This window comes from Saccharomycopsis crataegensis (genome assembly GCF_037102585.1).
Source record: "Saccharomycopsis crataegensis DNA, jcf7180000000072, whole genome shotgun sequence".
NCBI lineage: Eukaryota > Fungi > Ascomycota > Saccharomycetes > Ascoideales > Saccharomycopsidaceae > Saccharomycopsis > Saccharomycopsis crataegensis.
Window position 1 is genome coordinate 2,239,578 of NW_027043819.1, and position 26,369 is coordinate 2,265,946.

The 26,369-nt window shown below is 35.7% G+C and overlaps 11 protein-coding genes across 11 annotated transcripts; 6 read left to right on the plus strand and 5 right to left on the minus strand. All coding sequences in view use genetic code 12, as the record gives it.

Annotated features, from left to right (window-relative positions):
- Window positions 1-463: 463 nt before the first annotated feature.
- ATP4 (F1F0 ATP synthase subunit 4) lies at window positions 464-1,174 on the minus strand (the record flags this gene model as incomplete). Its single annotated transcript, XM_064994433.1, has 1 exon — window positions 464-1,174. The coding sequence occupies one exon, from the start codon at window positions 1,172-1,174 to the stop codon at window positions 464-466; it is 711 nt and encodes a 236-aa protein (XP_064850505.1).
- A 331-nt stretch (window positions 1,175-1,505) lies between these two features.
- SIL1 (Sil1p) lies at window positions 1,506-2,447 on the plus strand (the record flags this gene model as incomplete). The annotated part of the gene is made up of 1 exon (XM_064994434.1): window positions 1,506-2,447. One exon carries the CDS (start codon window positions 1,506-1,508, stop codon window positions 2,445-2,447), a length of 942 nt encoding a protein of 313 aa, XP_064850506.1.
- Window positions 2,448-2,951: 504 nt separating this feature from the next.
- On the plus strand, window positions 2,952-3,865 carry DASC09_008320 (ubiquitin-60S ribosomal protein L40; the record flags this gene model as incomplete). The annotated part of the gene is made up of 2 exons (XM_064994435.1): window positions 2,952-2,959; window positions 3,478-3,865. The coding sequence occupies 2 exons, from the start codon at window positions 2,952-2,954 to the stop codon at window positions 3,863-3,865; spliced, it is 396 nt and encodes a 131-aa protein (XP_064850507.1).
- A 440-nt stretch (window positions 3,866-4,305) lies between these two features.
- Window positions 4,306-6,267, minus strand: DASC09_008330 (uncharacterized protein; the record flags this gene model as incomplete). The annotated part of the gene is made up of 1 exon (XM_064994436.1): window positions 4,306-6,267. The coding sequence occupies one exon, from the start codon at window positions 6,265-6,267 to the stop codon at window positions 4,306-4,308; it is 1,962 nt and encodes a 653-aa protein (XP_064850508.1).
- A 724-nt stretch (window positions 6,268-6,991) lies between these two features.
- Window positions 6,992-13,003, minus strand: DASC09_008340 (Mlp1 protein; the record flags this gene model as incomplete). The annotated part of the gene is made up of 1 exon (XM_064994437.1): window positions 6,992-13,003. The coding sequence occupies one exon, from the start codon at window positions 13,001-13,003 to the stop codon at window positions 6,992-6,994; it is 6,012 nt and encodes a 2,003-aa protein (XP_064850509.1).
- Window positions 13,004-13,361: 358 nt separating this feature from the next.
- BNA5 (kynureninase) lies at window positions 13,362-14,786 on the plus strand (the record flags this gene model as incomplete). The annotated part of the gene is made up of 1 exon (XM_064994438.1): window positions 13,362-14,786. One exon carries the CDS (start codon window positions 13,362-13,364, stop codon window positions 14,784-14,786), a length of 1,425 nt encoding a protein of 474 aa, XP_064850510.1.
- Window positions 14,787-14,886: 100 nt separating this feature from the next.
- On the minus strand, window positions 14,887-16,164 carry DASC09_008360 (uncharacterized protein; the record flags this gene model as incomplete). The annotated part of the gene is made up of 1 exon (XM_064994439.1): window positions 14,887-16,164. The coding sequence occupies one exon, from the start codon at window positions 16,162-16,164 to the stop codon at window positions 14,887-14,889; it is 1,278 nt and encodes a 425-aa protein (XP_064850511.1).
- A 2,750-nt stretch (window positions 16,165-18,914) lies between these two features.
- DASC09_008370 (uncharacterized protein) lies at window positions 18,915-20,468 on the plus strand (the record flags this gene model as incomplete). Its single annotated transcript, XM_064994440.1, has 1 exon — window positions 18,915-20,468. One exon carries the CDS (start codon window positions 18,915-18,917, stop codon window positions 20,466-20,468), a length of 1,554 nt encoding a protein of 517 aa, XP_064850512.1.
- Window positions 20,469-20,810: 342 nt separating this feature from the next.
- PRP31 (U4/U6-U5 snRNP complex subunit PRP31) lies at window positions 20,811-22,403 on the plus strand (the record flags this gene model as incomplete). Its single annotated transcript, XM_064994441.1, has 1 exon — window positions 20,811-22,403. The coding sequence occupies one exon, from the start codon at window positions 20,811-20,813 to the stop codon at window positions 22,401-22,403; it is 1,593 nt and encodes a 530-aa protein (XP_064850513.1).
- A 187-nt stretch (window positions 22,404-22,590) lies between these two features.
- On the minus strand, window positions 22,591-24,132 carry DASC09_008390 (uncharacterized protein; the record flags this gene model as incomplete). Its single annotated transcript, XM_064994442.1, has 1 exon — window positions 22,591-24,132. The coding sequence occupies one exon, from the start codon at window positions 24,130-24,132 to the stop codon at window positions 22,591-22,593; it is 1,542 nt and encodes a 513-aa protein (XP_064850514.1).
- Window positions 24,133-24,337: 205 nt separating this feature from the next.
- On the plus strand, window positions 24,338-25,573 carry DASC09_008400 (uncharacterized protein; the record flags this gene model as incomplete). The annotated part of the gene is made up of 1 exon (XM_064994443.1): window positions 24,338-25,573. One exon carries the CDS (start codon window positions 24,338-24,340, stop codon window positions 25,571-25,573), a length of 1,236 nt encoding a protein of 411 aa, XP_064850515.1.
- Window positions 25,574-26,369: the final 796 nt, after the last annotated feature.

The following is a 26,369-nucleotide window of genomic DNA, read 5'->3' on the forward strand; positions in this document are numbered from 1 at the left end:
TAACCAATACACAGGACCAGGTTATGGGTAAAGCAGTTGATGGATTTCCTCCCGGCTGTTTGGAATAAACATAAACAGAGACCAGACAAGCGGGTTCATGGAAATTCATGTTCCTGGTGGACGGTTCGCCTCCTCCGCCACGATCAAGGGAGGGTTACCTATTACCGACACAATCAATATGGGGTTCCAGACCCTTCATGTGCGCTTTTCAGATCATTATCAATCATTTGCGATACCTACAACAATATTAGTTTTCTGGGGTCAGTGGCGCCTTGGTCTTACGGTTTTCCTTTCTATTAATAAAATGATCTGCAGTTTTCATTTTTTGTTGTGAATATATAAAAAAAACCTATGACTAGAAAGTGTTGAAAAACCCATTTCCTATTTTATATTCCTTTGCTGTATTTTTCGGAGCTAATATTGACATGGAAGTATTTATTAATCTTGGTCAATAATGTCTCGTTTATTTGGCAGCAGCGAAGACCTTTTCAACTTCGGCAACCGCTTGTTGCAAGATCTTGTCTTGGAACTTAGGGTTGGTGATTTCCTTTTCAACCTTGGCAATGACGGTCTTGGCCAATTGTTCTTGTTCTTGTTGTCTAACGTTAGCTTCGTATCTAACCCAGGAGTCCAAGGTAGCCTTGGCTTCAGCAGCCAAATCAACCTTTTGTTTCAATTCAAAGGCCTTAGCTTCCAATTCAACAGTTTCCTTGGAGACGTCGAACAAAGCGTTGGTGGTGGAAACAACATCTTTCAATTGAGAAACAGAGTCAATACGGCTTTGGACGGCTTCCACGTGGTTAGCTCTGGAGGCGTTCAAGATATCGGTGACGGACTTGACTCTAGCATCGGCAAAGTCTTTGTATAATGGAGCAATAACTTTGGCAATGATGGCGGAGAAGGCAAAGAAAGTACCAGCTAAAATAGTTTCTTCATTGACAATATATAATTGATTGGAGACGGCGTAAGTCAAACCAGCAGTGACAGTGGCTAAAATACCGGTCTTGGAAATGGCGTTGTTACCTGGCAAGACATCAATGATACTGGCAGCTTTGGCCTTTGGGTCTTCTTGTTGCAAAGCCAATCTAGAAGTAGAGAAACATCTGACGGAAGCTGGGACACCGGCTGGGCGGGCGTTGAAGGCGGATCTGAGAGCGATTCTGGAGAAGCTCATAGTGACACTGACTCTTGATTTTACACTGTATTACTTATGCTAAGGCTTTTTCAATCTTTTGTTTCTTTAGGGTGTTTTTTGGATTGTTGGTGAGAATTATTGCCCCCGGGTAACTACGTTTTCCTCTTTCATGGTCGCTGCCATTGGCTGGAAAATGGTTATGTTCGTCGGGTGCGTATAGAGCACGCCACTCCTGCACCACCCATATGGGGAGTTTATTTCTACAACATGGAACCTAAGAAGTCGGTGTCAAAAAGGCATGATTACCATTTAAATAATGATGCTCTCAAAAACTGCACTCTTTTCAATCATCAGCAACTCTATAATATGCATGGCCTCAAGTCAAGAGTTAATCTGTCCTGATTTGAACCTTGAAAACTGCTTTCCAAAGAAGTTTGTGGCAACCAATGAGTGGCAAATCATCAAACCAGGTCAAGAAGTTCCTGAGGGGCTTCATTACAGACTAAATTTTGAAACAGGGATAAAGCAGGCAAAGCTATTGGATCCTAATGAAAGCGAGGATAATAAGGACCGAGAAATGGCAGTTTTGGTAAGTGATGAGTCCAATTCTATTCAGGAATTCCAGGATGAAGATTATGATAATCTTTGGGGAAATGATGATCCAGTCAATGTGGTTCTAGAAGAAGTGACTCCAGATGAGGGAAAGGGTGAAGGTATAAGCTTCCAACAATCCCTTCAAAATTTACATCATATTTTTCGCTCATCCAAGAATATTGAATCTGTGATTTCCAATAATTATGATGCTATAGAGAAATCACTCGATTCTTTGATCTATTCTGCTCATGATATCGAATTTGGGAGGGAATTCACTGCAGATAATCTGAATATTATTTTATTTTTCTCTATCATCAACAACCCCAACATCGCTCAAATTGATATCAAAGAGAAATTACTACGAATCATTGGCTCTAGTATAAGAAATAATGAAGAATCATTGCAAAACATAATGCAGTACAATCATGGAGGTGACCCATTACTTAACAGTCTAATAAGCTTCATTGATATTCAATTGACCTCATCGACTGCCAAGGCATATGTTGATCAGATATTGATCAAACGTACAGTTGGGGTTTTGAATGCTTTAATTTATAATAAGGGAGCATTGGCAGATTTCGAAAGGCTAAAAATCAAGGATTTTCTAAGCAACAGGTTCAATTTATTAAACAGTGATGTTAAGAAGAGATGTATCAACTTGTTGAATGATTATGACTTGCTCATAGGTGAACATGATACCAGAAGTGATGAACTATAAAATGCCAAAAATGTTATAATCTATTAACACATATTAGATCTAGATTTTGATACCATATGAAGTTGTTAAATAATGTAAAAATGATGTTTATGGCCTTCTAATATATGAGTCAAAATGTAATTGTTGCTACTTTAGCGTTATTCATGAAGATAAGGTAAAGATTTTCAATTTGTTGACAATTAGGAGATGTGCTATTGCGCTATGTCATCTAAGGTACATATATGCATTTGACGGTGCCTCTCAAAACCATTTGCCCTTAGGGCAATTATGTAATTAGTATCATGTGCTTCTTACTAGGGCTCCCTTAAGCCCGTCACTTACCTTATCGGGTAAGTGTTATGAAGCCCTGTTAAAAATGGCGAAAAAGGTTTGATAATATCAAGAACAATGCACCGGGTGACCTTTTTTTTTTAATGATGGAAGAAACTTTTCATATTTTTCTATCTTCTCTCTCCAAGTCATAGAATCTCTGTGTTAAAACAACGTCAGTATAAGACTTTAAAGATGCAAATGTAGGTATTGAGAATGGAGGGATGACGTTTTAATTCAAATCAAATGAATGAATAGGTGAATGAATGAATCATGAATTATTGAGATAGTACAGTTTAATTTATTAATGTCGAGCCATCTGAGATTTTATTTACTTGAGTGATTGGAGCTCATTTCATGGAGTAAATATATTGCATACAGAGAATATCAGTCAGTGAGAAGTGAAGTTAAAGTTAGATTATTGATGTGTTATGGAATGGATTTTGAACTTTTACCTGTCAGTCAGTGATCAAACTTTGGGGGAATTTTAGACTTAATCGTTGAATGTGATTATATTTCTGGATACCCAATTCATGCGTTATATCAAATCACATGTATCGAAAAATTTGCAGGCATTTGAGAGATTGTGGGACAATGTGATTAACTCTCATTCATGAGTGGTATTTATGTTTCCTCATTCATTTTGTTTCTATTGAATTACTATCAAATCCACAGTGACATGAAAGTCTTTGTGACCAAAGTTACTAACACGTTCATTTAGTTTTGTTAAAACTTTAACTGGTAAGACCATCACATTGGAGGTCGAATCCTCTGACACCATTGACAATGTCAAGTCCAAGATCCAAGATAAGGAAGGTATTCCACCAGATCAACAAAGATTGATTTTCGCCGGTAAACAATTGGAAGATGGTAGAACTTTGTCTGACTACAACATCCAAAAGGAATCCACTTTGCACTTGGTCCTCAGATTGAGAGGTGGTGCTTCTACTATCGATCCAACTTTGAAGGTTTTGGCTCAAAAATACAAATGTGAAAAGTCTATTTGCAGAAAGTGTTACGCTAGATTGCCACCAAGAGCTACCAACTGCAGAAAGAGAAAGTGTGGTCACACTAACCAATTGAGACCAAAGAAGAAGGGTAAGAACTAGATGTGGTTTATTATCTTGTTGTATACTTCACTTAATTTTCTTTGAATAAAGATGATGTTTTCTAAAAAGACTTGTTTTATTTCCAGTAAGCACCCTTGATAAGTATTTATCCATTTCCTCACTAGTTTAAATTGATGGTAATTCGACTCTAACCGCAATTTAAAATACACGCTACAATAATAAGATCCATTATCAGATAAATAGATTGTGAACTATTTTAATTTTTTCAAAAGTCAAACTCCCTAAAAATTTCCATTTGATTAATTTGAACATCCATAAAACCCCAAAAACAAACCAAAAAAAAAAAAAAAAAAGAACAAAGATTATCAGAATTTCAAAAACAAAAATAAAATAAAATAAAAAGAAACGGGAAAAAGAAAATACACATAAAGGATCTATCAGAATCTTTATCATACTATGATCCCCCGTTCCCAAGATTTCTAGCTGACAAACAAAAATCCACAACCAAATAAACCCTTAAAGAAGTAAACAGAATTAAAAATAACAATCTTTGTATCATAAATCATTCGCTTCGTAGAATCGATTAAGGCATCAACAACCATGGAAGTAGATAATGAATAACTTTGTCCAAATGATTCCTCGCCACTAACAATTAAACTTCTGTCACTGTAACTGGAGCTTTCATTATAGACCAATCTTTGGAAATTGGTATGTTTTAGGAATCTTCTCCATGCTGATTTTTCGATTACCTCTTCAGAAGTCACTACTGACGGTAATAGGTTTTTGTCATTATCAGCCCGAAGCTTATTATAATATACAATCACGGTGGCCAACGAAACAATCCCAAGTCCGACTCCGATGGTGAAAGAATTGAATATATAGCTCTTCTTTTCGTTGAGTTTCAATGGGTCTGAATTATTGATTTTGCTGTAAGATAGTCTCTTTCTGTCAAGCCTCTTCTTTCTACTTTTAGAAAATGAAAAAGAGTTACTGTTAGACATCCTGCGTTTCTTGTCAACACCTGGTGTCGCATTATCAATAACAGATGCCCTGTTGTGATGGCGGGTCCCAGCTTTCTTATTGTGCTCCGACTCTGACAGTATCGTATTCTGGATAATCGTGGTTGTCCAAATTGAAGCATTGCTCTGGATCATTTCTTCATTTTCTTCTTGATCATCATCTTCCTCCAACTGATTTCCGCGTTTGTCCACAAAATACGAGCTAATGATTTGATGTAAGTTCTGGAAAGTTAATGGTTCTGATTCATCAACTCTAATTGGGGAATTAAAAAGTCGAATTCCATTATTAAGCAACAAGGTGGTTAAAGCAGATTCACTAACATCAAACTTTTCATTAACAACATACATATTTTCATCGTAGTCAGATTCGCCATCACTAATTCCCCCAGCAACAATTCTACTTCTTCCTTTAGTTTTCTTCTTATTCTTCTTCTTCACAGGAGTTTCATAAATAAGTGGCAAAACAGGTTTCCTATACCTGGCCAAAATATTAAATAAATCTTTAGAGTATAAACCATTTGCCGAATCAAAGACCAACACAACAACATTCACTTTGCTGTTGAGATTTGTGAACAAGTATTGGAAGGAAAAAGTTGTCTCGTTGAAACCTGATTCTAGAAGCTGTTTTCCGTTGCAAATATTCAATTCTTTTTTCAACGTGCTCAAGCCACTACCGATAACACAAAGACGAAGATTATTTGCACTTGATACCTTTGAGGCAACCATCATCTTGGGCATAATGAGCGAAGGTGATAGCACGCCTGACGTCGTGCTGCCATTATTTCTTGTCAAAAGCGGGTTGTCATTATTTTTGATTAGGGCATTCACATCAATTTCGAAAGTCCCAGACTCATCAGAATCATAATCCTTATCAATTAATTGATCTGCACTCAATGTGTCAGCAATGTTGGTAGTATGATTTAATAGAGCGGAAAGTTTGCCGTTAACCTGTTTTGATTCAGTATCAAGAAAACGTTCCAGTTTTTTATTCTCAATATCAGTCACCCCATCTTCACCATCAGAGGATAAAGACAATATAGAATTGATATGGCTGTTTGTGTCATTACTGTATTGTCGATTAGGTGACATCTGCACTGATCCACTTATCGATTGCCATGAAGTGATAGAGAAGGGGGCTGGATCTTCGCCCAGTTCAGAAGCTGGAGTAGTATATTGCTTTCCTTCGTGAGATTCATTATCAATGATTTTTCTACCGCTCTCAGCAATACTTGATAAAGCAATATTGTTGAGCTCAGAGTTTTCCAAAGTCTGAAACACTGAAGTATGAGAAGATAACATTCTGTTGGAATATTCAGTGCACTCTGTAGGAGACATTGTCCTATGCTCATTCCTTATTGTCTTCGCTCGAGGTTGTAGTTCGATTTTCTTGTGTAACAGTTTCAAATCTCTGTCTTTGCTCATGATTGCGTTGATTGGCTTGCTTTTAAGGTTGTCAGGAAGAGGCAGAGCACAGGAAGAGCATGTAGGGAAAGGGCTAGATATTCTATTGGGTTCAGAACTATTTTTTAAAGCTAAGGATGAGGACGATGACGAGTCAGTGGCGGCAGTACTTATTTTATTTTTTGCATTTATGCTGTTAAAATCCATCATCCTCAAAAATAAAAAACACGCACAAATTAAATTGAGAAGTTGATGAGGTCCAGATGCCTTAAAACTGTATTTGAGTATCTGGTGAAGTACTGATGGAGCGCTTTGAATAGGCTGATTATATATAGGAAGGTAGAATCAAGTAACGGTGGAAACAAGCAAATAAAATGAAAACAGAGGAACTATTTAAGATGATATGATGAGTAACTTAGTGTAGCGATATTTCTTTATCTGCCTGTGATTCCCTTTATTGCCACTATTTATCTATGATTGCATCACATCGCATCTCATCGCACTCTCCTCCCATCCAAACACCACAGGGACATGAGCCCAGAAGCTACATCACAACACACGCTTTCTATTATAAAACCAGGTATTCGACACATTAATAAATTAATAATACAAGATATCATCACAAGTGAAAGAGTAAATAGGAAGAGGGAGACAAAAAGAAAAAAAAAGAAGGTGCCTATAGATATTAGGGTGAACAAAAGTAAAAAATAAAAAAAAAAAAAAACATGAATACAATATTCAGGATTCACTCTGTTTTTGGCTTCTTCTCTTCATTGAACATTTCCACAGTTTCTTCGGCTGCCCTTTTCTTGTCATTTAATTGACTAGATACAATACTTGGTAATGATGCCTGAATGGTATTGTTAGAAGCATTAGTATTGTCAATATTAATTTTAGAAACAGCGGGCTTCAAGGGGGATTTAGTTGGGATAGATGGCAAATCGATAGGAGGCCTACTAGTATTCTTGGTCAAAGATTCAATATTATTTGGTGATGGATTTTTAGGCCTTACCTCCTTTAGTGGGCTAACATCAATATTGTTGGGATCACCTCCACTTGTATACTTTTTAAGGGTTTCTTCCATCTTCTTAAGCTTAGTTTCCATCATTCTCGTCTTGATAGCAGCAGATTTTTGGCCCAAATCAAACTTTTTACTCAATTCAATTTGATGCTTGTTGTTTATTTCATTGATTTCTTCCTTCTTTTTTTGTTCGAAGAATTCTTTCATCTTCTTTAATTCTTCCGGAGTAGCCTGAGATTTATTTGTGTTTGCTTCTTTCAATTTTTTTTGATACTCATTAGTAATCGTTGCCACATCGTCATTGTGCTTCTTTTCCAAATCCTTAATTTTCTTGTCAAATGATTCCCTCATTTGTTTCTCAAGTAAAAGCTTAGCTTCAGAGTGCTTCCGCTTGAATTCCTCCACCTTAGCGTTAACTTGTTTTTCAACAACTTCCTTGGTTGGACGCTCAATTCTATCACGTAACTCATCTTTTGCTGTTTCGATTCGTTGCATGATTATCGGTTCTTGTTCTTGAATCCATATCTTTTTCGCTTGTTCGATATCAAGGCTTCCACCATCAATTTTGGTTTCAGATGACTTTAGTCTATCAAGTTCTTCTCTTAATTTTGCAATCTCCTCAATTTTACTCTTAGTTAAATTGACAGTAAGCTCTTGCTTTTCTTTTTCAAAAGCATCTTGCATCCTCTTCAATTCCTCACTTTTATCAACGGAAATTGGAATGTCAACGCCAGCTGATCCTTCTTTCATTTTAGTAAACAAACTCTCGATTTTTGCCTCTTTAGCTTTTATATCCTCTTGTAATCTAGCCAAAACTTCGGCGTGGTATTTTTCCATTCGAGACTTTTCGTTTCTCAAATCATTGATAACTTTGTCAAATTCAATATTTTCAGCATTTAAGCTATTAACTGAGGCCTTTGAAAATTCTAGCTCTTTAGTCAAGTCCGTGATCTTGACATTTAAGCCACCGATTGTGCTCTTTGACAATTCCAATTCTTTACCCATTTCAGTTACTTTAAGGCTCAATTCTCTCATTGCCTTATTATTACTGGTTGATCTGTTATTACTGTTCGTAGCACGGTCAATCAACTCTTTCTTTTGCTTTTCAAGGGTAGCAATCTTAGCATTTAGTTCGTTAACCTTCATACTAAATTCGGTGGCCTTATTTTTCAAATCACTCTCCAAATTCTCATTAGAAGCCTTCAAATCCTTAATTTCCTGATATCTTGCTTTAAGAGCAGTGTTGAATTTATTTCTTAATGAAACCTTGGAGTCGTTTGCCTTTTCCATTTCACCTTTCAAGTTTTCATTTTCTTTTTTTAAAGTTTCGTATTCATTTGGATCAATCCTATCAAATTTGCTCAAAATTCCATCTAATCTCAATTTCCATTCGGCACATTCTTTACTTAGCGATTGAATTTCTTGATCTTTCATTGCAGCTTCATTTTTCAATCTAACAAGAGCATCACTCATTGGCACCTTCTCAGCCGTCAATAAGTTCTTGGTGTTTTCTAATTCACTGATTTGACTATCCTTCATAGAGATTTCATTTCTCAAAACTGAATTACTCTCACGCAAGATGTTTAAATCATTCAACTTCTTAGACAATTCGGCGTTTTCCTTTTTGATAGTGTCCACATTATTGTTGGATACTGTCAAATTGTTCAATTCCAATTTCAATGCCTCCAACTGATCTTTGGATTTATTCAACTCTATGATAACTCTATCATTTTCTTGATTTTTAGATTCCAATTCAAGAGATAGCAAATCCCTTTCCTTTCTGAGGAAGGCAATAATTTTCTGGAATTCGCCAGCGCCATCATCATCAATTATATCATCACTATTTAAAGCAATTTTCTCCTTCGTAGTATTTTCCAATTGGTTATGCAAAAATTTGTTTTGATCAATGTACTCTTCTACTTTAACATTCAATAAAGCAATTTGTTCATTCAAATCATTCTTTTGAGCTTCCCAACTAATTTTGCTGTCACTAAAAGACTTATTAATAGCTGACATTTTCATGTCAAGCTGCTTGACGTTAACTGCAAAGGCTTCGTTTTCTTTCTTCAACTGTTGGTTTATTCTGATAGTTTCTGCATGTTTGGTTAACTCGTTTTGATAGTTTGCCTTTTGCTCATTTTCCAACTTAACATGTCTACACAAGTCTTTCTTAACTTCATCAATTTTAACATCAAATTCACTCTTGATTTTATCTGTGGTTTTAACTTTAGATTCCAAAGTTGATATGATGTGTTTCAATTGTGTTTGAGAATTTTCGTAATCTTTCAACTTGCTTTCCAAAACACTCTTCTCACCATTTAATTTTTCGATTTGTTGACCCAACTCCTCAATATTAGTTTTGTAATCACTAACAGCTGCCTCAGATTGCTTCTTGTAGTCTGCAAAAGTTTGATTCAAGCTAGCAAGGGACTTTTCAGCAGCATTTGCAATAGTCTTGAAATGCTCAATATCATTATTAGCACTCAAGAAATCTTCCTTGGCATCAGCCAATTCTTTTTGCAATTCATTGATCTGTTCCTTCAAATTATCTTCTTCAGATATATCTTCCTTATCTTGTCCAACAACACGAGATTTAGAAATAGTATCGATGTACGTCTTTGATGAGATAATTTGCTTCTCCAATAAGTCGACCTTGTTCTTGTAGACTTCCGATTCAGCATCCTTAACATTCAATGAATCCTTGGTTTTAAATAATTGCGCATTCAAACTATCAATCCTTTCTTGGTATGATTTAGTCTCCTTGCGTTGGTTCAACTCACTGTGTTTGATTTGTTCTTCAAGTTTACCAATCTTATCAATATTTGTTTGTAACTGTTCTTCATACTTTCTAACCTGTTCTAACAATCTTTCATTGGTTATCTTGAAATCAGTTTCTCTGCCGAGATTAATTTGCTGCAATTTTTCAATGAACTTGTTCAAATTCTGCTTCTCCAATTTCATTTCTTCACTCTCTTTGACAACTCTATCCTTGACAGACTCAATCAACAATTTCTCAGTAGTCAAGTTACGAACCTCATTCTTTGAGATGTCCAATTCTGCTCTAACAGCAAATAAATCATTTGCAAATTGTGAAGTTCTGGAATCCTGTTTATTCAAAGTATCAGTCAATTGTTTGTTCAAATTTTTCAATTTTTCAACCTCTTGAGATTTGTACTCGAGATCATCAGAGACATTTTTGTAACGGTATTGTAAAATAGTTTCTGATGACTTCAACTGAGATACTTCAACCAACAATGCGTATTTCTCTGATCTAAAGTTTTCAATCTTGAGGTTTAGGTCTTCAATGATTTTCTTAGTTTCTGTCTTGACGGTAATCAATTCATTCTCCAATGATTGATTCTCCTTTTCGAGTCTTTTGTTAGTTTGAATCAATTCAGAATCATTATTTATGACTGCGTGGTTTATTTCACCATTTTCTAACAATAGAGCACTACTATTTGGCTGTTTATCGGCTACCATATTCTTATAAAGATTCTTTTCATGTTCAGAGGAACTCAATCTTAATTCTAATAAATTAACATCTTCCTGAAGAGTCTTAATAGCTTCTTTGGCCTCTTCAATAGTGGAACTCTCAACTTCTGTCAAATGTCTTTGCTTTTGTAATTCTTCAGATTCCAACTTGCTGCCCAAAGTTCTAACAACATTGATCAATTCAGTATTTTTGATTTGTAGTTCATGGATATTTTTGAAAGTTATTAATCTCGAAGAAATCAACTGGTCTGTATCTGATTCTATCATTGAGCCAGTACTCTGTTGAACTTCATGTTGAATTTGCTGAAGGTACTTTTCAGATACACGATTATCATTCAAGATTCTTTCAACTTCAGCTCTCTCATAATCTGTGAGCGGTTCAGCAACGTTATCATTTGCCAAGGTTAATTGAATAAGCAAATATTGGACTTGTTTAGATAAATCAAATTTAATTTTCAACAATGATGAGATCGTCAAGTTCAATTTATTCTTTTCTTGCTGAAGGTTTTCAACTTTCTTATTTAATTGTTTTCTGTTATAAGATTCATCTTCCAAGATTCTCGACACAGAAACCAATTCATTTTCTAAAAATCTATTCTTGTTCTTGGTAGCCTCAACTAATGGGATTTTCTGCTCTAATTCAACGACAAAATTGTCAATTTGTTGTTGCATCATTTCTTTCAACCTTCTTTCAGCAACTAACTTCTTCTTAAGAAGAGAATACTCGGAATATAATTCAGATAATGATAACCCTTTTACTTTCGTAGCCAATTGTTTTGCGGAAAGGTTGAGGCTAAGAGAGTGGCCGTCTGCGTCAGCATTACCATCATTAGTCAATTCATCCAAAGTATTTTCAAGTTCATGAATCTTTGATTCTTTGACGTCAAGGAGTTTAGTTTGTGACTTAAGCTTCTCTTGAAGACTAGACACCTTTTGCGCTAGCAATGTTGATTCTTTCTCGTGTTCCTCATTTAAGCCTTCAATTCTTTCTTTAAGCGCCTCGTTTGAGTTCTTTAGCAACTCGATCAATTTGTCCTTAGAATTTATTTCATTAAAAAAGTTCTCTGAATCGATGTTCATTTGATTATTAACCTCATCAAACTTGAACACTGCTTGTTCATACTTCTTTTGTATTGAGGAGTTATTTTCCTTAAGTGACTCCAAATGAGATTTCAACAAATCAATTTCACTCTTTGTTTCATCATACTTTGACTGGTACTTCACAATTTGGGCCAGAGAACTAGATTTGTGTTTTCTCAATTCTTGAATCCTTCCTTCCAATTCACTTTTGTACCATTCCAAATTCTTTTCCAATAACACTGATTTGTTGACAGCTTCCTCACTTTTCAAAACCAAATTGCCGTTCTCAATCTTCAAGTTTTGAATTGTATTTTCATTAGAAATCAATTGTGATCTTAGCTGAACGTTGGTTTCCCTCAACTCATTAATATCCGACTTTAATAAAGAATTGTCTTCGTTGATTTTAGTTAGAATATGCAACTTCGCCTTCGATGATTCAGTATTATTATTTATTGAGGAGTTCAAACTGGAAACATCATTTTTCAACTTGGATATTTCAAAGTTTAAATCAATGACTTTTTTATTCAATTGATTATTTGAGTTATCCAAGTCATTATTGTCATTTTTCAATTTATCATTAAGAGAAGCCAAATCATTGTTGTTGTTGACCAAGTTCTCAATCTTCTTTTGAAAACCCCTTCCCGATTGATTACATTGAGCACTTAAAAGAGTTTTCTCAGACTGTAATGTTTCAAATGTTACAAGTTTCAAAGAAAGCGCGTCCACAATTTTTTTATCTAATTTGGATACTTCTTCAATCGGTAAGTCTAAGAATGACGATATTTGCTGCACTGTTATTGAAAGTGGCATAACTTCTACTTCCTCAGAAGTATTATCAATATCAACAGAAACATCATGATTGATGGAAATTTCTTTCATTTCACTGTTGGCAAGAGAAGACACATGCAACCCTTCTTGCACTTCCTCTTCCTCTTGTTGTTGCTCTACTTCTGGTTGTGGTTGTGGTTGTTGTTGTTGTTGTTGTTGTTGTTGTTGTTGTTGCTCTTCTTCTTGTTTTTGTTGTGGTTGTTGTTGTTGCTGCTGCTGGATTTGGCTGTCAGATTGTTCAGTATTTATCTGACCAGCCTCGCTGATCAATGCCAGTTCAGGTTGAGCAGTTGCTTCAGACAGAAGCTCCTTGTTTTGATTCTGGTCTTCAGACATTTACAAAGGGTGTTTGACAATACTTTTCAACTTGATGTGAACTTGTTGTATCAGATTTTGTTATTTTCACTTCGACTATTTTTCTTGAACTTTTTTGTTGACCCGCCCTGAAAAGTAGTAGCGGGTCCAACACCCCTATTAGCAAAGTACTCTTGAAATTTTTGGTTGTGACTCGAAATATTTGCAGTTGAAATCAGTCCTCTAGATAGCAACTGCTGACTACTATTTAAGAAGATATTATTCACAATACTCCCTTCCAATCATCTCACCGAAAGTTAATCGGAAAAGCAATAGAATTCTAGTATTATTGGGTCTCACTGTAGAACCACACGCATCATCTAGTCTCGACTTCGTCAGAATGACTTCAATAAGCCAAACAGCCAAAGAACTTGACGCCAAGTATCCAACTCATAGATCTGAGTTCAATATTCCGACATTCAAGTCTTTGGGGATCAAAAACTCTAAGTTTGAACCAGCCACTGAATCAACATACTTTTGTGGAAATTCTCTTGGTTTAATGCCAAAGCAAACAAGAAAATATCTCAATGATGAATTGGATAATTGGTCCGGAAAAGCAGTTGAGGCTCATTTCGACCACCCTAAGACTTGTTGGATGAATATTGATTTTCCTGTTGTTCCATTGTTGGCCCCGTTGGTTGGGGGAAAGGAAACCGAAGTTGGTGTGATGAGCACTTTGACCAGCAACTTGAATACTCTCTTGGCCGTCTTTTATAAACCTAATGGGAAGAGATCAAAAATATTATTCGAAAAGGGTGCTTTTCCTTCCGATTATTATGCCTTTTTGAATCAAATTAAGTTACATGAAAAAGACATTAGTGGTGGCATGAGGGAATTCAAACCAGAAGATCATTTACTTCAACTAGAACCGGAAAAAAATAGCTATTATTTGAAGACTTCCGATATATTGAAAGCTATTGAACAACATCACGATGAAATTGCGTTAGTTTGTTTACCTGGTATTCAATACTACAGCGGTCAATTATTTGAAATCAAACTAATCACCAATGCAGCTAAAAAGTATGGGCTCACTGTCGGTTGGGATCTTGCCCATGTCGTTGGCAATGTGCCATTGGAATTACATGATTGGGGAGTTGATTTTGCTTGCTGGTGCTCTTACAAGTACTTGAACTCGGGTCCAGGTGGTATTGGTGGTTATTTTATCCATGAACAGTATAGCACTAATACGACCCTTCCAAGATTAGCCGGTTGGTGGGGAAATAATGAAACAGAGCGTTTCCAAATGAAGGAAGTTTTCAACCCAATCAATACTGCTCTTGGTTTTAGACAAAGCAATCCATCTGTCATAGATGTTGTTGCTTTACACTCCTCGCTTGATGTATTCAAATCTGTCTCTCCTACTGGTGATATGAGCGAATCTAGAAGTATTTTGCGCGAAAAATCTATTGAATTAACTAAGTTTTTGGAGAAAATTTTAACCAGTTCCAAGTATTATTTGAAACCCGAAGATACTTTCCCAAATACAGAAATTACCAAGCCGTTATTTACAATCATCACTCCAAATGATCCAACCCAACGTGGAGCCCAGTTATCATTGTTGTTTTTCCCATTATCACAGATCAGTGAAAAAAACGTAATGGAAATGACTTTTGAAAAAATCAGAAGTAGTGGGATCATTGGTGATGAGAGGAGACCAAATGTTATCAGGTTGGCACCAGCTCCACTTTATAACACGTTCCAAGAAATTGTTTACATTGGTGAAAAGTTGAATGAAGCGTTAGATGAGATTGCCAAATCTTGGTGATTTATGGGATATGATAATATTAAATTAAAATACACATATACGCATGTACACATATTAATCTACAATAATACTTATAATATTAGACCTTTTTTTGTTTAAATCATATAAGTTTTCCATCTAAACCCAATTCATAAATCCTGCTATTAAGGAAATTCAACAAATATAAGATCGAATAATTCCCCTTAACCAACAAATCCTTGGAGCTCTCATTGAAATTAATTCTCACATTATTCAAAAATTGATGTAGCAATGAAAGCTTATCATCACCTTTACTGAAATCTAAGTCTGATCGACTCGTAAACTTTTTCAATTCATCTTTTTGATTCGGTAGACCAAATGAAGTAACTTCAATGGTTTGGTTTTTGTAATCTAGTGGAATCATTATTCTAATAACAATACTTTCTAGCTCCGTAAACAGGAGCTTAGCCTTAGTTATGTTAAACTCTTCACTCTGCTTTCCAAACGATGAATCAAGCATTCTAATTATCGATGGATCAAGTGAAAAGCTGTACACATAGCCAATTCCCAGATAATTCTGGAATAACAGAAATCTATTCTCGTTTTTCATGTTTAGTCTATGCTTGACATCTTCCAACAACTTGTTTAGCTTTTGGATGTCTTCCTTACTAACAGAGCTTCTGAAACTATCCCAATTGAGATCACCTTCAGCTTTTGGTTTTGGATCCTCAATAATATTTGAGTTTTTGTTAATTCTTTTAACTATCTTTATGGTTTCTCTCTTTTTTTGAGCTAAAAATTTTGCCAAATATTGATCCAAAGTTTGTACTATCCCCACTAAATTATTCCCGCCGACAATCTTTATCTCTCCTTCGGGATCTTGCTTCTTCTTACCTTTCCCTTTCTTCTCGCAACTTTTCTCCACGATTCCGTTGAATCCCCTTTCGATATTGATAGTAATACCTCTGGGGATTTCGTCATTCAACACCGTGATGGTAGGTCGATTACTGGTCGCATTCTCACGATTTTTCTTCATAGGATAATTTACTGGAACATTTAGCGATATTCTCAAAGCGTCTAGATCAAATGGAAAATCTGGATCTGATGGCACAACATTGATCACCAAATAAATATCATCTTCACTGGTTAATGACTTCTTGATAAAATTTGACATAGCCTTCTTCTGGCCTGGCTCAAAAACCTTGCCGTTTATCTGAGTTGGTGGGAATTTATTAATCAAGGAAATTATTTCTGCGGTTCTATAATCTGGTGATCTCTTCTCACCAGCAGGCTTATTATTGTGGGGACTTTCCTTGTTAGCAGGTTTTTGTGATTTTTGATTATGTCTTTTTTTTGGTTTGCCATTATTATTAGCACCTTTAGGACTTTTAGCAGGTGGTGGGTTTATATTATCTGTCATTTTGATCTTACTGAAAAGGCAAGATACGTTAGTCGTTGGTGAAAATGATTGAAAAAGTGGTATTTCAAATCAAATTTATACAGAAATTTTCTGTAAGCGTTTTTTTTTGGTTATGTGCCCTTGGAGGTGAAGCATATATTGCACAGCCATTTGATATATCAAATCATTCCGGATAGAGGTTTGCAAAAGAATGGGGTCAAGAAAAATGAAGACTTGTAGTGATGGTTGAAAAACAGATATTTATGCTGTTTTGTTTTTTAGCTTTTTCGCCGTCTAATGTTTTATGACATTCTCGACTGCACTGTTGAGCAACAAAAAATCAATTTTCAGAATTCTTACTTCAGAGTTCTACCAAAGCTCCTTTAGTTATCTACTTAAGAATAGCAGTATGATTGTTACCAAAACTCATTTGTAAATTCTTAGCATCATCAAAGTAAGCTATTTGTATTTTTCAGAAATAACTGATGACTCAGTAATGCCTTCTCTTGGTACCCTATCAAAAACACATTTTCAGTTAAGAAGGATTTACAATGAATGAATAAAATATACGAAAATAGAGCCTTAATATTTGGATAATAAATAGTATCTTTATGTTATTATAGTTATGTATAACGTTGATAGCTGCTTCGTGTTGCGAAAACTATCAGTTGTGAAATTGGCTGTTGTACTATGAGTAATGGTTTTCTACAAATTTTAAAAGCAGATAGGATCAAATGTATGCTGTTTTTCAATAGTAAAGCCAATCAGAATAATAATGAAAAATTACGATCGAGTTAGTGAGTCTATTTTCTTTATTATAATACTACTTTGCTTTTCTGGTCATTGATTTTGTTTATCGTTATTGTCTTACTGCTGAAAATTTTTCTTCCTATTCTCTAGTTTGTCTGTCAGGAAATCCAGTCTCATTATTAGCTTAACTCTTTGGTTTTTTTTTCCCTCATTTATTTAATAAATATAAAGTTGATATTTTTTAAGCTTAAGATACTAAATATTTGAAGAATAGATGATAGTAATAATGTGTATTTAATGAGTCCAGTTGACTCATATTTATCAAAATTTTACCTTTCTCATTTTTTTTCCCCACACATCATGTAATTGGCAATGATTGACAAATGTCAATTTAAATTGATGGAAGATCACATCCAAATTAAAACAAAGATTAGCTAAATATACGAAAAAGGTTATATCTGCTTAATTGATGGGCATCGACTTTTTTTTTCTTAAGCTTGTCTTGATTTGTATTGCTGAAACTCTTGTTTATAGCTTTGTTTTATATTATATTACAATGAGTCTTTGATCTTTGAGATCAGTAAAATTCGCTCTTAGATATTACTTGTTTCTTCTTCATAGCACTTTGTGCTCAACTAAATAAATGGAGTTTTTTCCAGCATAGAATTTTCAACTTCGAGACATTTGGTTGATATACTCAAAAATCGCTTTATTACCTATTTCTCTTACTGGTAGTCTTAGGACCCCACAATACTTTATATCCTTTTTAGTTCTCAGGAGTTTGAGGAAAGTGCCATAAAAGGGCCTATCAAATGTATCAAAAGTCGCTTAAATGGAATGCATGGTATGGTTAAAAGGGGACTAATGTTTAAATGCAATTATCAAGAACTATAGTTTGACAGGCTTTCCTATATTAGCAAACAAGGATCCTAAAAGGGAGCTTATATTACTAACTGCCCCATGTAAAATAAATTGAACGAAAAGCGAAGCTACGCTTCCCCGCCATTAATATTTTTGCCAGGCTAGTTATTCTAATTCACAGGAGTGAGGAAAAATTTTGACAAGGATCAGCGCAGGTGAAGCAGGCACACAAAGCCCCCTTTATTTTCTTACCCACAGCTTGCAATAGTTACAAGGAATAACAGAAGAGAAAACAATAGATTCTCGATCTTTTTGTAGTCCATTTGTGTTCCAATTACAAAACTTTTATTATTATTAAAATTCCTGTTAAGGATAATTTATGAGATCTGAGCATGAATAAAAAAATTAAAGAATTTCAGAATTTCATAAGCTTCAAGAGACTGAACCCAGGAAAGGTTTTTGGAAGCATTTTTTGGAAGCATCAAGTTAATTGATTTTTGTGAAAAACGCAAAAGCAATATAGATATTTACAAAGTATGGAAACCTCAATAGGTGGTGCGTGTCTTAGGTTCTGAAGGGATCCCAAACTGCCATTTTCGGTAAAAGGCGTTTAGTATGAGTGGGGCATAGCAGAATAACGTATATCTAGATGATCAATCCTTGTAAGGGCTGCAACCTGTGGCTTCCATCACCAGTAATAAAGAAAACCGACCAGTACTGCTTTATGATCTACAACGGGTATTGTAAACGAACTCTATTTTGGGAACGCTTGGGTGAGCCTAACTCAAGAAATATTTTCCATCACCTAGGAAAAAAGCATAAGAGGGGTCTCTACCACAGTAATAGCTTTATGATTTAGGACTAAATGTTTCGATAAACATCCAATTACAGAATCATATTCGCTGCTCTTTGTTTTGCTGGCACTAGTCTTGAATAGCTCTGTTTCGGAAGGTAAAATTCAACACTAAAAAGGCTTTGGCAGAAGATTATCTCAGCACTGCTGCTGAGGGCTGCTTCTGCACGCAAAGGATGCGTAAGCGTTGCATCCAATTAATTTGGCCGCTACTTTATATAAATATCTATAAATTTCTCCTTGCAAAACCATGTCTTTCTTCCAGTAGGTAGCTAAATAGCATTATATTTAAGAAATCTTTGGCAAGATGTCTGGCGCCCAAAAAGAACTACTAGAAGAACCATATCACTTGAATAAAAATAAAATCGACAATGTCGTGTCCTTCGCAGGGATAGACTCCGATTTGGCTGACATCCCTCAATACTCCAAAGAAACAAAAGACCTCAAGATCAAGGAATTGGCATCAATCTATAATGTAGATGAGAAGAAATTGTTGAGAAAAATCGACCTATGTGTTATTCCCCCATTCTGCTTGCTTTACTTCTTGGCCTACTTCAACAGATCGAGCTTTGGGTTCATTCAGATGGCTGGCATCGAAGAAGACTTGCATATGTCTAACTTGAGTCTCTATGCCAGTTACTCTGCCTTTTTTGCTCCTTACATATTTTTCCAATTCTTTGCTAATATCTTGATGAAGAGTGTTAGACCTCATTTTTGGATTTCTATTTCCGTATTGCTTTATGGTGTTGACACTTTAGCTTCTGCGTTTTCCAAAAACTATGCTGCCTATACTGGTCTTCATTTCCTCCACGGAATCGTTCAAGCTGGCTCAGAAACAGCTATTTTCTATATTTTAGCTCATTACTATACCACAAAGGAGTCTCAAAAAAGATTTAGTGCAATTTACTCTGTCAGTTGTCTTGCTGGCATCTGCTCCAATCTTATTGCTTATGGTGTCAATAAGAATTTGAACGGTGATAATGGATGGATGAATTGGAAATGGGCTTTGATCGTTTATGGATCATTGACTATGTTCAGTGCTGTTGTTCTATTCTTTATTCTTCCAGATTTCCCAGAGGGGGCCAGATTTTTCGATGACGACGAAACCTTCTTTTTGATCAAGAAGTTAGAAATTTATAACGGGAAATCTGGGTATGGATTGGATTTCCAAGTTAAAGATGTTACCTCAAGTTTGCTGGACCCATTGATTTGGTTGCCTGCTATTTCATCCCTTGGTATTTCGTACGCCACTTACGTTTATGCTTTCCATGAACCACAGATCATGTCTGCTGTTGACTTTAACGGTACCAAAAATATCTCTTACGGTTCTTATCCTTGGGTTGTGGCTTTCATTTGGTGCAACTTGTCAGCACACATTTCTGATTTTATTGGTAAAAAATATCCTGTCATTCTTGGTAATTTATTGATTGCTATGGTTGGATCTATCCTTATTTTTGCTCCAAGTGATTCTGAAAGCGCCACCAGATACGCCGGTTGCTTCTTGGTGGCACTTGGTGGTTACGCTGCATTGCCAATGATTTTATGTTGGAGCACTTTGAATGTTGGTGGTCATGTCCGTAAAAGTATGGTTACTTCTTTGCAAATCAGTTTTGGTTCTATCGGTGGTCTCATTGCCTTATTCACCTTTTACAACCAAGAGAGCAAGGCTAGAGTTCCATTTTATGTTTCCTTGGGCTTCCAAGCTCTTACGGCGGCTCTGGCTACCGCCTACTTGGTCACTTGTACTAGACAAAACCAAATAAAAAGAACAAGCCAATATAAAGAAAAGTACGAAGATTTCACGGAAAGAGATGCCATAATTCTTGGTGACAAGCACCCCAACTTCGATTATTTGACTTGATTTTCTAGTATTATTTTTTTTTGTTATTTTTTCTTTTCTGTTAATTATTTATGATTCCCGTTTTCTAAAGAATTTTTTTTGTCATCTTTTTCAGAGGTCACAGTTTGATATGTTTCAAATTTTTTCTCTTTTAATTATTTTGCTGCTATAGACTTTCTCAATTTGTACGTTCCCGTTTATTTTAAACCAGCTTTCAAGTTTCGTAGAATTTTGTCAGTAGTGCGCAAAAAAACAAAAAAACAAAAAAACAAAAAAACTCATCACAATCAATAATTTCTTTTCTGAGTAACATATAGAATTACGGCTGCCGAGGACCCATTCTGGCTTATATATTACCTTAAAATGGTGGACGAAGAAGATTTTCTAGCAGACCTTGAGAATGATTTTGAGTTGAGTGGAGAAGAAGAAAACGAAGAGGACGAAGATATCCAAGAAGTTGATAAGGCAGTAAGTAATGTTGATGATGATCAAGACATAAAGGATAATGAGGAAAGCAATATTAATATTGACTCTAGTACAAATGATGGCGCCAATGCTGCCGATCAGGCATTAGTAACAAGGATGAAAGAGTTGGTAAACAATGAAAGAAACTTGTCAACTGAGGATATGATACAAAGATTGGATATGAAATCCATCAAATCCATCAAAACGATAACGAAATTGTTGCTGTTATTAGACCCAGTATTGCAGAGAATTGATACATTAGAGAAAAATCAAGTTGATTTTACTAATAATCACTATCTGACAACCGATGCTCATTATGATTTTTTGGTTACTTCAAATGAATTTGTGTCAGAAATCGGTAACGAAATCTCATTGATCCATAGCTTTATCAAATCCCAATACTCACCTCAATTTAGTGAGCTTGAAACGATAGTAGTTGATCCCGTGGAATATTGTCAAACCCTATTGATTATAGGCAATGACCTTGGTAACGCTCCTTCTAAATCTTCTGAGCTTAAAAAAATCATTACCGGGGAAAAAATTCTCGTGATTAACATGTCCATTCTAGAGTTAAAAATATCTAACCTACCTCAAATGATCATGAATTCTATAATTGATGCATGTAATATCGTCATAAAGTTAGATGCTGCTCGGATAAAGATTACGAAATTTATTTCCGAAAAATTGTCGACATATGCTCCCAATTTATCAAGGATTATTGGGTCATACTGTGCAGTCCAATTGATGAGTTACTGTGGTGGGCTAGATAAACTTGCTTACACCCCATCATGTAATATTCCTTCTATTGGAACTAAGAAACCAGTGAAGATTGGCTTTGGGCAGGTTGGGATTAGGCAAAAAGGGTTCCTATATAGTTCACTGATCATTTCTGAAGTTCCTGAGAACTTTCAAAGGCAAGCCATGAGAATTGTTTCTGGGAAGCTTTTGCTTGCTGCTAGGATGGATTTAGCCGGATCCAACTCTGACGGACTGTTCGGTATCAAGACGTTGGAAGAGATTCAAAAAAAGCTAGAGAAGCTAATGGCACCACCAGATAATGTTGGACCTAAAGCCTTACCGATCCCCATAGATAAAACTTCCAAAAAACGTGGCGGGAGAAGATTTAGGAAAATGAAAGAGAAATACCAAATGACAGATTTACAGAAGGCGCAGAACAGAATGGTGTTTGGCAAGGAAGAGGATACTGTAATGACTGAATTTGGAGACGAAATTGGATTGGGAATGGCTGGCAGAAATTCAATGTTGGGTACTGGTAACATTAGAGCTGTTGGAAATACCAAAATCAAGCATAGTTTGAGTAAGAAGATGAATAATAGACTAAAAGGTGCTGATTCCGATGTATTGACTATTGGCAGCTTGGGTCATCACTATGGCAGTAAACATCTAACTAATGTCGATGATCTCGTTAATAGTTTGAAACGCAAAGCTGATGAGCCAGTGGGTAATGAGAAGAAGCGTCTACATAACTAGTTAGTAATAATAATAATAATAAGGCATTAGGTTATTGAAAAATAAAGCAGAAATGTAATAGATAAATAGCAAATAAGAAGCGAAACAACAATAATAACGATAATGAAAATAATGAAACGATAGCGATAATAGTAATACATCTTTTTTTTTAAAAACAACTTACATGAAGGAGAACCTTTTTGGAAATTCACGAGTCATAATGTTGGGCTAATACATCAGGGGCCGCCCAACATTGATATCCAAATATTTTGGCTTGATAACACAATCCTTCGGTTTCAATTCCATCGTAACCTTCGATTCTTTCCCAAGACGTCCCCACAATATATAAAGGTGGAAATAGAATCCCCTGTCTGAAAATCATTGTTTTCACAAACAAGATCGCACCACCAACCGAATCAATGGGATAGAAATAGTGAAATGCTTTTTCTGAATTAATTTCTAATTTTCTGGATAAATCTAGTAAAAGATTAGAATTGTCCGTGCGCCTTGGGACATAAACAAACCCTTGTTGTTGCTCGATAAAAGTAGTGATTTTTGATGATGAATCGGATGAAGAAGATCTTTGTCGCTCAGTGTCCAATTCGGTTTCAATTTCCTGCAAAGTTTCATAATCGTTATTAGATTGAAGAACTTCATCTTTTAATTTCTGTAATTTGATCTGCTTGTTTTCATTCAACTTTTTCAACTCTTCCGGGGTTGGTGCTTCTCTTTCTCCAACCCACGAGTTTTGATCATAATCATAACAATCTTTACCCTTTTGAATCCTCGGGACCACAATGTCTTTACCAGATTTAATAAAGTAGTTGAGTAAATTTCCTGGCATGGAAATGATATCACTATCCACAAATAATGAGTATTTCTCGTCTGACAACACTGTGTTGATCAAAAAGTTCCTTACTTTAGCAATTACTGACCTTCTTTTTATCTGAATTGCTTCTTCATGACGATAATCTCTATTGATTTTGAAAGAATTTTCAATGAAAGGAGCGTGAACAAGTACCACTTTAGCAAATTTCCCTCCAAATTCATCGTCTGATTCATCACCATCCCTATATTCTTCAACATCACGAAAGAATTGGATTATACTCAGTGCTTCATAATATTCGACCAATAATTGTTTTATATGTTCAAGCTCAACCGTTGATTTGACCAGAAGTCCTAAAGTAACGTACTGTTTGTCATAGTTTATCTTGTGTAAAACATTGAAGAAATGTTTGAAGTTCCGACTTCCAGCATCTCCATAAGAACTATGATCAATGATGTTCGATAGTAAAACAACTTTGTTTTTGTAGTCGAATTTCCCGGTAAGGCTTGAAGTTGATCTTGAACCTGACCCAGCACTAAGCTGATCATTATTCAAAAATATTATTGTTTCATACTCAGAGAACTTGTCACCTTCATTGAAAGATTCGCGAATAACTTCATAAGGTTTTCCAATGGATCCACTTGAATCGCCAACCAAGTCTTTAGCTGAGCTACCAATGAACTGGTAGTTATTATTCTGGCAGAACTGGCTGAAACGTCTCAAATTATCATTCAATACCTCATGGTCCCAGTTGGCCAATGCATGGTTTGCGATGTGCACTGAATTCCCCAATATCTGATAGAAGTTGATGAAAATCACCAATAATATTACCCCAACAAAAGCCAAATAAGTCCTGAGCTTCCTACCGTGCTTCCTGGGCTGCCACATGTTGGTCTGATGGCCTGATATCCTAACTGTAGCCATGGATTTAAACTACTCGTAAAAAAAACAAAAAAAACCGTTCCCCCTTGTTACGTAAGCACATATTATATAGGTATTACTACCCGCCCTTAATTTGCCTTCACGATATGCTCTAGACAGCAATCACCAACCAAAAAAAAAAAAAAATAAAAAGTTTGGCTGAGATCTCGATCTCGTATAGCCTCAATAACACAACCGTGGTACTAACATGCTAAACTTTGGCGGGTCTGTCAAGCTCAATACAAAGGTAATTGCCATTGCTGGTGCATTCCTCCTTTTCAATTTGATCCTAATTTCCAACAGCTATTATTCACATAATGGAATCTCGTCAACAATTGATCATTATCGTACAAAATATCAAAAGACAAATGACGTTTCTCAAACAATAGTGGACAGTAAAGATATTGAAGGCAATATATTATTCGAAGAACATTTCAAATCCCTGGGGGACAAGAAGAGTTACTATGAAAAATATTCTATGCAATATCTTCCCAATTATACTGGCGAAAATTTAAATCATGAGGAATCCACATTGTTGGTATCATTGATCTCTAGTAGTGCACCATACGGCAGGGATAGAACTTACGACCAATTTTTCAATGATGTATTAAATGGGTTCAATGAGGATTATGGCAAAATATCTTTGGGGCTACTTTGTATTACAAAGGATCATTTTGATACGATCAAGAACTATATGAGAGATTTCTTCCAAGATGAAAGAATCGAAGCAGAAAAGAAATTCAACAAAGTTACGATGATTTACGCCCCATTTTTGGACGAAAATAATGCTAGCGGTAGAGATGATCGTCAGAAACCATCATTCCAGAAAAAGCGTCGTTCATTAATTGCGAAGTCTCGTAACTTTTTAATCAACAGTATTCTTGAATTTGAAAAATATATCTTGACTATAGATTCTGACATTATTGAAATCAATCCTGACACTATCTCTATGTTTATTACTAGCAAGAAAGATATAATTGTTCCTAGAATTGAACGAGGAATTCAACAGGATTATGATTTGAATTCATGGAAAGGATCACGTAAAGTTCCAACTTCCGAAGAATTTGAAATGATGAAAAAATCTCAACAGAAAGCTTATCAACTGGGATCACGAGATGAAGAGTATATATTTGTTCCAATGGATCAAGAGGGGAAAATGGAACATTTGATTGATGCCAGTAACCGTTTGAAGTCAAACAGGAAGGCGAAGGTTAATGAGTTGGTAGAGATTGATTCTGTGGGCGGAGCAGTGTTGTTTTTAAAGTCAGAAATTTGGAAATTGGGAATCCAGTTCCCACCTTTCTATGTCATTGGTACAGATTGGAATTTGCCATTGGGTGGTTATGATGGTATTGAAACTGAAGGGTTATGCTATGAGGCTAAGATTTTGGGCTACACTTGTTGGTCTATGCCTAACTTGGTAGCGCAACACAGTGAAGTATGATCCTAGTACTTGTAAACATTTTCAGGTAGTGCTAGCGATCTTGACGGTGAGAAAAAGATAACTTGAACTCATATAATTTTTAGCAGACTATGGATGAGTTTTTATATTTGGCATTTTTTTTTTTGTTTTCTTTCAAGTAACATACCTCTTCCATTCGAATTTAAGTAACTGTGGCCAAGTAGATTCATTTTTTTTTGTTTTTCTTTCTAAGTCTTCTTAGGAAGAACTTGAATTTGATTTTTTAAGTGCACTTTTAATGTTTTTTGTTTTGTGCACAAACCTGTTGGTATTGACATGTTTATCACATACGCCATGACGTCATATATATTTTGAACGATATCCCTAGAAACAGATACAACAAAAAGCACCTGCACTTTCTTCGTGGAATATTGTCCCACATAGTCATACAATGTAACAGGCTTGTGTTGAGATTAACTGGTATAAACATCATAGTAATGGATCCCTTAGCGCTCATTACCCGGTATAATGCAAGTGTATGGCACGACCCAACACAAAAAGAAAAGACTTTTGAGATATCACGGATTGGTACAACCCTCTGCTATTATTTCTTTCTTTCTTTTCTTTTCTTGTCCTTTTTATTTTTTTTTTTTTTCCCCCTTTTGCTTTTTTGTTTTCAGTCCCCACCGTCATTGCTTGTTTTGGTTCTTCCTTGTTGTGAGGTGACAGCTGACAGGTCTTGCAGCATCAGTGGGGTAAGCCGCACACCCTTCAACGGACGGGAGGGACCTCTGCATGCTGTGGGGTACGAAGTGGGATGAGCGACTCCACAGACATT